Raw genomic sequence first — 12,868 nt, forward strand, 5'->3', positions numbered from 1 at the left:
CTTAACAAACTATAGTTTTGGCAAGTTTGTTAGGACATGTACTTTGTGCATGACACAAGTCATTTTTCCAACAATTGTTTACAGGCAGATTATGTCACTTATAATTCACTGTATCACAATTCCAGTGGGTCAGAAGTTCACATACACTAAGTTGACTGTGCCTTTAAACAGCTTGGAAAATTCCAGAAAATGATGTCATGGCTTTAGAAGCTTCTAATAGGCTAATTGACAGAAGTTGAATCAATTGGAGGTGTACCTGTGGATGTATTTCAAGGCCTACCTTCAAACTCAGTGCCTCTTTGCTTGACATCATGGGAAAATCAAAAGAAATCAGCCAAGACCTCAGAAGAAGTTTTGTAGACCTCCACAAGTCTGGTTGTGCTCCAGAATTGCCATACAACCGCCCGACTACGGTTTTACTGCTCCAAAAACACCATAAAAAAGCCAGACTACGGTTTGCAACTGCATATGGGGACAAAGATTGTACTTTTTGGAGAAATGTTCTCTGGCCCGATGAAACAAAAATAGAACTGTTTGGCCATAATGACCATCGTTATGTTTGGAGGAAAAAGGGGAGGCTTGCAAGCTGAAGAACACTATCCCAACCGTGAAGCACCGGGGAGGCAGAATCATGTTGTGGGGGTGCTTTGTTGCAGGGGGGGTCTGGTGCACTTCACAAAATAGAGTGCATCATGAAGAAAGAAAAGTATGTGGATATATTGAAGCAACATCTCAAGACATCAGGTCAGGAAGTTAAAGCTTGGTCACAAATGGGTCTTCCAAATAGACAATTACCCCAAGCATACTTCCAAAGTTGTGGCAAAATGGCTTAAGGACTACAAAGTCAAGGTATTGGAGTCGCCAGCACAAAGCCTTGACCTCAACCCTATAGAACATTTGTGGGCAGAACTGAAAAAGTGTGTGCGAGCAAGGAGGCCTACAAACCTGAGTCAGTTACACCAGCTCTGTAAGGAGGAATAGGCCAAAATGTACCCAACTTATTGTGGGAAGCTTGTGGAAGGCTACCAAAAAGTTTGACTCAAGTTAAACAACTTAGAGGCAACGCTACCAAATACTAATTGAGTGTATGCAAACCTCTGACCCACTGGGAATGTGATGACAGAAATAAAAGCTGAAAAAACACATTCTCTCTACTATTATTCTGACATTTCACATTCTTAAAATAAAGTGGTGATCCTAACTGACCTAAGACAGGGAATTTTTACTATGATTAAATGTCAGGAATTGTGAAAAATTGAGTTGAAATGCTAAGGTGTATGTAAACTTCCGACTTCAACTGTCTATCTTCAGGTATATTCCGATGCAATAGAAATGTAATGGAAATTTAATAGCATTCATGTTACAACGTTGACTACCAACGTATACATTAAATCACAATCCTGATTGCCCTCAATAACTACATTCTTAAAATGCAACTGCTTTCAAATTGCTACTTTAATATATTGAGATGACATTTTAGTGTGGTACATAATGAAACCAGCAACTTATGTGGACTAGTCCAGTCACAAAGTTGACCTCAGTTATTTTCAAGGACTCTCCAGCAATATGGTCAGAGAAACATACAGTATCTAACCGTGTATTCAGAGGGGTGAAATGTTTAGAGTTTTGCAGATAGAAATGTAACAGATAAAGATGACATGATTTCCTATTCTAAATAACAGACAATCATATGCTTTTTATTTGATTTTTTAAAAGAATGTGTAATGCTGCAACCTCCTAAAGAGACCCCTAGAGGGGTAGTTTTCTACCTCACCTACGAGGACCTACAGTACCGACACATAATGTCCAATCCTCTTAACCTAACAGTAATCTCACGGTGCATCTGATTACGTCAGTGCCATAAAGCTTTCTTCCGTTTAACATCTTTGAGTAGAGTGAATCTATATTTCACATGCCAGCTTACACATTAAAATATGAATTGTGTAGTGTGGAAATATGACGCCTCAAATATTGATAAATGTGTACATGTAAATCTACTTATTTTGCTTGATGTGACAAGGGACATGAAAATACAAGAGGACCGACAGACATTAAAAAGGCACACATATTGAGATGTGATTACTAAACTGCAAAGGACCAAGTATCAAAAGCTGTGCAAGTTAAAAGCCATACCATTGAGAGCTACATCAAATGTATGTAGAACTTTTCTAATATATTAAAAAATATTGATATAGGCATCCCTGCATGACCACCAAATCAAAGGGTTAAAATCATTTCAATGTTCAAAACCACCCCATTTGGTTCCAGCAAATGTTTTTTGTATTCAGTAAAAAATAAAAATAAATTTTAGGAATGTACTGCACTAGTTTTAAAACAGACATGCACACAATCACACGCACGCAAACACACAAACATGTTAACACACATTCACATACACCCAATCACACACACATTCAAGGAGAAGTTTCTACATTCTAAGCGAGGTGTGATCAAGTGCTATTTCCTTGCTCTTGTTCAAATAACAGCATGGCGAGCTGGGAACGGGCTCCCAGGCCATCCAGGTTGCTCTGGACACACCTGTGGTAGATGTCCTCACTGAGCCGAGGGTTACAGGCCTGGTAGTGGTACTTCTGGTGCAAGGCTGGCTCCACAGCCCTGAACACATGCAGGGTTGAGTACCTGACAAACATATCATAGGTATCCAAGGTTTCCAGGATCTCCTCGTTCTCCTGCACGTCGGAGGCCATGCGTGTGCGCGTCGCCATGTAGTCAGTGTTGTAGAAGCACGCCTCCTCGAACGAACTGCGGTCAAAGTGTCCGGCGTCCTTGACCAGGTCTACTGCGGGTGGGGGCTCCTGGTTGTGGAAGGCAATGTCTGGGTTGTAGTCCTGGAAGTGGATTGGGAAGAACACCTGCCAGTTGTTGATGGAGTTCATGCGGCAACGGTTGAGGAACTCTGAGTTGACGTTGGTGTTGACGTTAGTGATGAAGAACAGCGTGTCTACTGGGTGCTTCTTCGAGATGATGTCCATGAATTTGATTTGAGAAGGGGTTTCGGTCTTGACACTTATCCACGGGATCTTCACTGTTGGATACTTGCGTTCGTAGGCATTGATCTGGGTTTTAACACTGGCGAAGATGTCATTCTGGTTGACCTGCTGGGCCTCGAATGGGTCGTAGATGAACAGGAAAGTCAAGATGGCGTTTTCACTGGTCTCAAACGAATTTGCGGCCAACACTTCAAGAAAATGGTTGACGTAATCTCGATCCTGAACATTCAGCGGTAAGATGATGTGAACTCTGGTGGCCTCTGTGACATAAGGCATGGGGATGATCTCGATGCGACTCAGGGGACGCACCAGGTGGACCCTCTTGGTGATGGAGCTACTGTGACCTTTCTGGTTGACTACCTCCAGCTGCAGGTCCAGGGTGTACTCCATGCCCCGAGTAGGGTCGAAGCGCCGGTAGCCATTGATCAGCTGCTGCTTCTTCAAGTGGAGGACAGGCTTGTACTTCTTGTTCAGCTCCCCCATGGCTATCTCGATGACGTCGGCCACATCCAAACGATCAATACCGCGCAGTTCACACTTGGGGAAGCCGTCGATGCACGAATACACCTGTTCCTCCGTGAAGTAGTCCCATCGAAGGACCTCGAAGCGAGACTTGGGCTCAAAGGGAGGATTGATCCCAATGGGCCACTGGGCACTCCGGTTGCCATCATAAGCCACTTCACTCACATTCTTTATCTCCGTCTGTGGATACAGATGTAAAGAAATAAAATACCTCTGTAAAATCAAAAAGCTGACCGTGAGTATGCACACTAATAACTTGATATTGAACTGATTATGGCAATAGGCCGAGTATGGCATTAGTCATGTAAACTCCGCACTCTGCTTATCTTAATCGGTGTAAGGTCATAATCGAAGTAAGCATACGTCGATTAAAACACATAGGTTTCAGCCGTGTATTAGATCTGTGAATGTGCATAAACAACGCAAGCGTTCTTCTTTCGCGCAAGTAGAGTGAGTTCGGAAAAACTGAAAGTATGCATCTTAGAAATAGTTTTCACATACAAACGTTGTATATCCAAACAGGCTTCACAAAACTGACATGGTCGCTTGATTTTGATTGGCGATTTTCTGCATTTATCAAATGATTTCAGATGTGCCCTTGTAAACAGGACTATTAGGGAAATAGTAATTCTTGCAAAGCATGTACATTATTAAAATCAAACTTTTATATTAATCTGACTATTCACAATATTCTATTATCACAATAATTGTGTTCATGTAACTGTACTCAGTGATACTGTATGGCTACAATTAAATGCTGCTTATGTTCAACCAAGACAGCTGAGTCATTCACAAAACAAACATTACCGAACAGTACTGAAATAAATAAGCCTTCAGCGCTTGATGTTCAATTAAAACAGACAGGGAGACAGACTACAGTCAGTGTTCACTGAACAGAGGATGTTTTGTGGTGTTCAGGTTGACTGTTTTTACCTGCAGCTTCTCAATCTCATCGTATGTCCTCTGCAGTTCGATCTCAGTGAAGTGCTTGTGTAGTCTATACATCTGCTCAGGGTCAGACACCGGGTGGACAGTCAAGGCATTTTTAAACTGCATATTGTCCTCCTTACTCGGATCTGAGTTCTTGCCCATCTCGTAATGGTAGTACTGCAGCCCCTGAAAACAAAGATCGACACACATTTAGCAAAGTAGGAATTTGGGGCTGTATTTCAACAAACCTATTGCAATGTAAATCTTAGTGCTGGCGGTAGCGCTAAAGGTCTAGGGGTGTGTCAGAAATATTTGAGCTATTTTCACAGTTGGAATTATGGGCGCAGTAGCTGGCAGTGGCGAGAAAGGGCTGGGTTTTGATGAATAAATAAGTTGTAGGTGTGTTGAGGCCAATCAGAACATGCTCCAGGGCTAAATATGTGGTTGCTTCAAGTTGTGTATATTTCTGGTCTTTTATGTCTTGCATTGCCATCAACTCCAATTTGAATGTTAGTCCGTTATAGCCTAGTTTGTTAAATAGCCTACAGAACATTTTATTAATGTAGGCCTAACCTATCTTTGCTAAATATCTTGAAAGTATTTGCAGTCCACATTGTTCTATGTAATTGCAAGAGTTCAACACTGTTTAAGATAGCATTCACACCGATATAGGGGATAGGCCTACTGTAAATTATGTTATTTCTGCCGTGTCTGAGCCATGGACATGCCAAACGCTGTATATAAACAAGATTAAAGTCACTATTGATATTGCTGGGGAAAAAAATTATAATTATAATCAAAACTAAACAACTTGTTTTAAATAGGCTGTTAAAATATAGTACATACACCAGACAATGTAGACTATGGTAGGTTTTAAACACATCCAAACTTTTCACAGGAGCCAATATAAAGAGAAAGGGAGGAATGTCCACTCCGTTACAGGCTACTGCTCCTAAATATGTTTTATAAAAATCATGCAAGGATCATACAGATCGCATTTGCACTTCTCCAGGAATAGCAGACAGCTTCTAAATTGCATTGCATGTGAGCCATGGATGTTCTCAACCATAAAAGTTGAGGTTTTTAATCAAATGAAATGGAAAACAAGCCATTGTTACAGGAAGATAACGTAAATGTTTCTAAATACAAGGGTCACCGGCATCATCTCATATCTTGTTACTGATGGGCATATGGACACATGTACATAGAGGGGGTTTAACGCACAATAAAAATAATAATGGGAGCTGGCTGAAATAATGATCAAAAGGTGATGTCTGCTCACTGTTTTGCTGCTCCCAAACTTGATCTTTTAGTAATGCTTTGGGGATTCATTTATTTCAAAACAGTCTCACGAGCCAAATCCTTTTTCCATAGGCTGCTACTTGGCGAATGCATTGGGTAGGACAAAAAAAAACAGCCTCCATTGGGGGAGGGGACGCTATGTTTGGTTTTTAATCAAATTAAACTAAATGGGAAAGAACATTTTAATAATTTTAACCCCCTTTATCTCCCAAATTTCATGATTATGATCTTGTCTCATCGCTGTGACTCCCCAACGCACTCAGGAGAGGCAAAGGTTGAGTCATACATCCTATGAAACAAGACCCACCAAGCTTCTTAACACCCACTCGCTTTACCTGGAAGCCAGCTGCACCAATGTGTCGGAGTACACGCTATTCAACTGAAGTCAGCCTGCTGGCGCCCGGCCCCCAACAAGGAGTCGCTAGAGCGTGATGAGACAAGTAAAGCCCCCCCAGCCAAACCCTCCCCTAACCCGGACGACGCTGGTCCAATTTGGCACTGCCCTATGGGACTCCCGGTCAAACCCCAGGCTGCAGTTTCGCCGCAACACCGCAATGCAGTGCCTTAGACTGCTGCGCCACTCGGGAGGCCAGTTTTCTTTTTATGTTTTAACCTTAACAAGGGCCCCAGGAACAGTGGAAGCAAAATAGCCCCATAACAGCAAAGATCCAGGCATGGGCGTGGGGTTCTTTTCTGCTCATGCATTCTCATTTCACGTAACAAAATAGTGTTGTCACGATGCCAGATTTTTTGACTTACTCTATACCATCATGATACTTGATACCAAAACAATACCATGGCAAAAAAGGCAAATTAGCAAGAGTCACAGAATGGCACATGTTCCAGACAAATAAAATCAGCTACTGCTGATTAGGCATCTTTTGAGTTCAATATCATTACATTTGAAATATGATGTAAAATAAATTCTGAGATTGCCATGTCTGCATTAATGAATCAATTATACACTAAAACTATTCATTTGACTCTAACTAATTAATAACATAATGGTAATCATTTATTTGAGTAGTAAATTTCTATTGATAAACTGTGTGAATCAAGAAGTAACCCAGGGCTATTAACAAAACAGGTAAATGCATATTAAATAGGTGTGTGTGCATGCATTGAGTTTTTGAGCTTGTTTGCACTGATTTCATGGGGCTACAGATTACAAACAAACAATCTGTGTCCCTTCCATTTGGGACTTATTTTATTGTACTGATCAACAACATTTTCATAGAAGTAGAAATGTATTACTTTATAAAAAAGTCAGTCAGCTTTGAAATCAGCATATTTTGATTATGGCTCGCATTATCAAACAAAGTACTAGGGTAGTGAATTGATGTTCACTTCTGCTGTCAGCTAGCAAGGAAAGTTAGCCTAAAAAAAAGCTGGTAGCTACCGGTATCTTCTTGCATTGTAAAGTGTTCTAGACTGTATGGACATTGTTTTGCGAACAGTAAATAAGTTTCTACATATTGCATTATTCAAGTGTGTTAACTTCTATGCAGTATGAGTGGGGAGCTACTATAATGTGGCCTAGACTCCCAGTGCTCACACTATATGGGCACATTGGCTGTGCTGCAGACAGACCTGATCCTCTCAATCAGTATACGACATAATTGAAGAGTGCAGTCAGTAAGAACAGACGAAGGATATCAAGTATCTGGAAGGATTTTAGAAAAAGGCTGTGTCATTATCATCGCACGGTGAGGTGTTGAAAACAAGGGTGTGAATCTTGACCCCTAACTTTTTGATTTAAAAAAAGTATATGTTTTTAAACAAAACCATTCTCTGAGCAATTGTATTAGTATAAAATAATTTCCCAATTTGTTTAGTATACAATATAGCTCAGTATTTGAATTATTTATTTTATACAGTCATTTTTGCTAACCTTTATCAAGGGTGTCAATCCTTTTTGTCCCTGCAGTATTTCTAATAATTTAAGAATATTTCTGGTATTTTTTTTAAAGATCCCTTTTCCATCTGTTTGACCAGAAATCAAAACCCTTGCCTGTTAATAATATTTAGGATAGAAAACGGTGGAAAAAAGAATAGGCCTTAATTTAAATATATATATATATATATATATATATATATATATAGACTTAGCTGACACCAGATTTGACATGAACTTCTATGAACTTTACATGTTGGTTCTCCTGGGTCCTTTTACCTGGACATGCCCTTATTAAAAAAACATTTTGAAATGGCTTCATAGGAACAACACTGCTAGAATGTATGGTGTCAACAACTTAAGAGGAATCAGTGTACGAATAACACCTAAATGACCATAATAAGTAATGAGACTCCACTTAATCTAAAGCGACGACCATTTAGGATAAACACAGTACACACCTTAAGAAGATAACCAATTAGGAAGGGGTCGGAAGAAAAAGTGAATCCGATCTGATCAAGCTATTAAAAGAACAAAGAATTAAGTCGCATGAGCAGAGGTCACCGACCGTCGGACTGTAAAATGTGTTAACTAAACATCTCAAGAGTTGCAAAGATCTAAAGAACATGTCACTGCTACACATAACGGAGTAACCTTTTTTTAATATACTCTAACCCAGTTCTTTGGAATGTGAGTCACACTTCCAAATAACACTCTGCCTTGTTTTTTTCTTCTGACCTTTCCCCTACTTCTCCCTTCATAGATAGGTCGGTCCCTGCTGGAGTCGTGCTGGCCCTGAGGCATGATGACCAACCATGCAGAATTGAAACAGGCCCTCTGTTTCTGTTCCACTACAGACTCTTAAACAAAATGTTTTCCTGCTCAAATGCCAGACCACAGGAGAGAAAATGGTATAGAAGTTAACATACCACAGAGAAAGGTTTAGGCACACTCAAACTGCCTTGAATTAACTACTCATTATGTAAAAAGGTTCTAAAATAGTATTGTTATAGAATGGTGTAGTGTAGGAACAAAGTCTGGTGTAATGTGAAAGGGCAACACTATGAGCCATAAAGGGTAACATATACAAATAAATTAAATCAGTGTAGTTTGTACCTTTAAACTCAGTCTTTAAACTGTCACTTGGACAAGCGGTGTGACTGTGACAGGACTCCACTGGGGCACTGACTGTCAGTACAGAACAGGAGAAGCAAAGCTCCCTTTCACAGCAGAGAGGACCATCAGGGGCCACAGTGAAGAGAAAGATAGCCAGCCAGACAACTCTCTGTCTCTATAGAACATGCAGTGTTAAAACACTTATGGATGTTATAACTATGTTATAGCACTACTACAGTGCAACATGCCTTATTCTATAGATATCACTATTATCATTTGTATTTATTTATTTCAAGACAAATGTGGATTGGAAATAAAGTGTTTGAACATGAGGCTGGTGGATCTTGAAAGATGGATCTTATGTTGATGTTGTAGTATACCGTCGTCAATATTTGCTATATTGTGTGTGTGTGTGTGTCCAGCTTTCACCGAGCAGGAACCAGCCTATTACACTAACAGATTGAGTTACATGTTAGAGGGCCGTGTAAAGTTTATGAGGCCTCATAAAGTCAGGCTCCGTTTCATCTTTTTGGGGGAGTGGCCAGTGAAAGACAGTTGACTTAGGGATTCAACTCAGAGCACATCTGAGCCAAATGCATATGTAAAATACTTAAATGTCCACTTTGTGACTATTCCATTTGTTCCATTGTACTGGATGAACTAAATCAAGTGTCGCTCAAGTATTTAACATACGTATTCAACCCAGGTCTGGTACGTTGACACAAGAAACATTCACTTCCTGACAAACACTTGGGGCTGCTTTCTCGGACACAGATTAAGCCTAGTCATGGACAAAACAAAAACACTTAGAATAGAGAATCTCTTAAGAATGCATCTTCGTCTAGGACTAGGCCTAATCTCTTGTACAAAGGGATCATAAATCCATAGAACATAACTCTCACCATTGCAACTTAATTGTACAAGACCATAATACATAACCTACCTCATGCTCATCCACACAGTTGGTGTTGGCATAATCAATGATGCATCTGCCCAGCCACTCGTCAGGCCTGGCGCTCAGGATGTCATTCCTACAGTTCTCCAGGAAGGGTTTGAGCCGGAGCAACAGGGTACGGGACAGAATGTATCCAAACCCACCGTAGCAGTACCTCCTCTCCATCTCCCCACCTATAAACTCCTCAGGGCTGCCCATGTAAAGCTCCCGGTCCATGCTCAGGTGAGCCACCAGCTGTTTGATCCGGTCTGCCTCGGTGTAGGTGTTGTCCTGGGCCAGATAGAACCAGTCATACTCATGGACATAGTGCTCCAAGATGTACTTGATGGTCTGGAACATGTTCCATATGAGCCTCTCGTCCCCATGGGTGACCACGAACATGCCGTGGGGCACTTTGCGGTTGCGCATGCCGGTGAAGAAGACGACAGTGTCCAGGTGGTGGCTGAGGGTGCGGTTCACGGCCACTCCCAATGTGTTGATGGTGCTTTTGGACGTCAGGATCCCTACGAAGAGGCGCTCCCGGATCCCCAGCTCTGTACTGATGTACTTAGCCCTGGAAAACATACACACTCTCATGAAGTGATTGCTGCTATGTTCAATGTGAAAAGTTAAAGCTAGAGAAACAAGTATACAAAAACATAACACGTGTTATTGTCCATATATTTATAGACAGCACAGCAAAGATACTAGTAATTCAATTGCAGCTCAGCATTTCAATGATTTAAAGAATGAACTTTTAAAGTCTTCGTTCATTGCGAAAGCAACCCTTTCATGCATGTTCTTGTGCTCAGCACTTGCAATCATTCACACTGTAGATAAGCCTATCGGTAATTGTTTTGCTATGGTTAATTGAAGTCAAGGTCCAGTGTTCTTCTGGGATATGATTAAGGATTGTCTGTCTTTGAAACCTGGTCATTGGACAGAGTCCAAGATTGAAGAGTCCGTACCAGAGGACGGCCCCGGCCCAGCAGCTCAAAGCTCTATCTCATGCAATGGAGCAACCTGTCTGTGTGATAATAGAAATACAAACGCATCTACCCAGTACATCTCGTTTACTGTCGTTTACTGGCTAGCTGTCCATGAGGAGTAGGGGCAAAAAAAATCCTATAACCCCATGAAATGAATTGAAAACTAAAAATACCTGTTTTTATGTTGTTGTTTTTTAAAACATTTTATTCAGATCAAACCAAATAGTGTTACACGGACACTGTTGTGAAGGTCATGATGAGAAAACATCCTTGCATATTTTGTCTAATAACATTTAGCCAGTTCTTCGTGTTGCAGGCTGAGCTCGTAGGTGTGGGTCTCTTCAAGCTGTAGCCAAAGATAGAATCCAGTGGCAGAGAGTTGTTACAGCCTTTATGTCCCACCAGGGACCCGGAGGACTAAGTAAGTAAGTCATGTTACAGCACAGAATAAAGTTGTAAAATAACATTGTTTAGTTATAGTTACTCCTAAGCCATCGTTATTTGCCCAAATACTGCTGAAAATAAATTCATGGTCGAGGGTAAATACACCAGAACAACTTGGCTGTGCATGCTACACAAGGTCAGTCAAGCACATGGTTCAAAGTTCAAAGCAAGCCATTTTTAGGATATTCTTCCACATACAGTAGGTAGACTATATCAATAAAAAAAATCAATAGTTTGTTATGGCGAAAAAAATACTGTGTGTACTCTGGTAGCTGGAGACTGAATGCCACAGATAGGGTGAAGGATGTAAAAATTAGTTCTACATTTCAGGAATGTTGGCCTTTCAAATATATTTTTGTTTTTGTTGGCACAATAACAGCTTACTCCAATACTGACTGATTTCCAATGTGATATTACATGTCATTGTGCTAATTTCCTACATAAAAAAGTATATTGTTCATAAATTGCTGTCTGATGTTGTTTAAGTGTGCTTGACATCTAATAGGTGTAGGAGTTAAAGACACTGCAAACCAATTGAAAAACGGATAAAGATGGGGAAACAACCATGCCTAATTAACCTAGGCACATACTACTGAAGGACAATTGGCAACATTGTAACGAGTTTTCCTGGGAAAACTGGTATCATAGCCTAATATCCATGCTGAAGATATCGGGGGCAATAATGGCAGACATGACAGTCAACTGGAAAAACAAGATCTAGGCTACACTGTTGTGGCATGTTTATAATAATACATTTCACCTATTCCGGTTTCAACCATGATCTTTGAATCCTTACCGAAAAAGTTTATTTGGTTTGCTTTGTTGGACTGGTTTATATGGCACTATTCTTGGCTCAAAATCTTCCTCGGCGTCCACATCTTTGACCGTCGATATCGAATTGGGTCTCCTTGCTCCTTTTGAATTCCCATCTTGGGACAAACTTATTTCTTCACTCGCTTTCCCGTTGAGGAAACAAGACTCCTCCACCCAATTCACACTAAGTAAACTTAAGGTAAATCCCAAAGAAATACCGATAATAACCGGCCCGATCGGCCTCAGCAGAGAAATAAACATTGAGAATCTCATTCTCAACGTTGACTATGTAGGCCCTTTCTACAGCCTAATTTAGTCGCGTTGGATAATTATGTACATCAAACCAAATACAAAATATTAGTAGCTGGCTATATTAAAAAATACCATCCTTCGCTACTAAAAAGATGTAGGCCTACGTAGCCTCTTCCATAAAATTAAAGCAGGATTCTTACGTGTCAATGGTCTCTAGCTCCACCCCAATGAAACACAACCGTCAGAGATGCATAAGCGCAGGCGTTTCCAGGACCCTTTCAGTATGCTACTGAATCACATAATTTGTTAAATAAAACCCATCAACCTCGCCCATGGGCAAATAGATCACAATACTGCGGCCTACATAAATGTTGGTTTAAATAAAGAGCTATAGAAAAGAAAATCCTCTCTTCAGCTGAAAAGCCTATTAGAGGTGCGTTGCCACACTAGAGGGCAACCTAGAGTCACATTCAATCAACCACAAAGTCCAGATTTGCGGGTTAAAACCAAACATATATATTTTTACTATAAAGTCACGATACATGATTAATGTGTGAAATAAATCAAATATTTCGCTCCAAGACTGTTCATAAAAGAAGATGTTTTTGACTTGACCTGGAGACCTTGGCCTGGTTTTAAGTAGGGCCTCAGGTGTCACAGA

The 12,868-nt window shown here is 40.6% G+C and overlaps 1 protein-coding gene across 1 annotated transcript; it reads right to left on the reverse strand.

Annotated features, from left to right (window-relative positions):
• Positions 1-1,329: 1,329 nt before the first annotated feature.
• LOC112225156 (chondroitin sulfate synthase 2) lies at positions 1,330-12,583 on the reverse strand. The gene is made up of 4 exons (XM_024388836.2): positions 11,939-12,583; positions 9,719-10,283; positions 4,467-4,649; positions 1,330-3,713 (listed from the first exon to the last, which is right to left on the reverse strand). Exons 1-4 carry the CDS (start codon positions 12,226-12,228, stop codon positions 2,451-2,453), a joined length of 2,301 nt encoding a protein of 766 aa, XP_024244604.1. The 5' UTR covers positions 12,229-12,583; the 3' UTR covers positions 1,330-2,450.
• Positions 12,584-12,868: the final 285 nt, after the last annotated feature.

The sequence above is a fragment of the Oncorhynchus tshawytscha genome, linkage group LG26 (genome assembly GCF_018296145.1).
Source record: "Oncorhynchus tshawytscha isolate Ot180627B linkage group LG26, Otsh_v2.0, whole genome shotgun sequence".
Classification (NCBI taxonomy): Eukaryota; Metazoa; Chordata; class Actinopteri; order Salmoniformes; family Salmonidae; genus Oncorhynchus; species Oncorhynchus tshawytscha.

Excerpts from the sequence above, each read along its gene's own strand:
- LOC112225156 (XM_024388836.2), bottom strand. The coding sequence starts at position 12,228 with ATGAGATTCTCAATGTTTATTTCTCTGCTGAGGCCGATCGGGCCGGTT. Across the intron at positions 4,650-9,718 it reads ACTGTGTGGATGAGCATGAG|GGGCTGCAGTACTACCATTA; the intron begins GTAGGTTATGTA and ends CTTTGTTTTCAG. Across the intron at positions 3,714-4,466 it reads ATGAGATTGAGAAGCTGCAG|ACGGAGATAAAGAATGTGAG; the intron begins GTAAAAACAGTC and ends CTGTATCCACAG.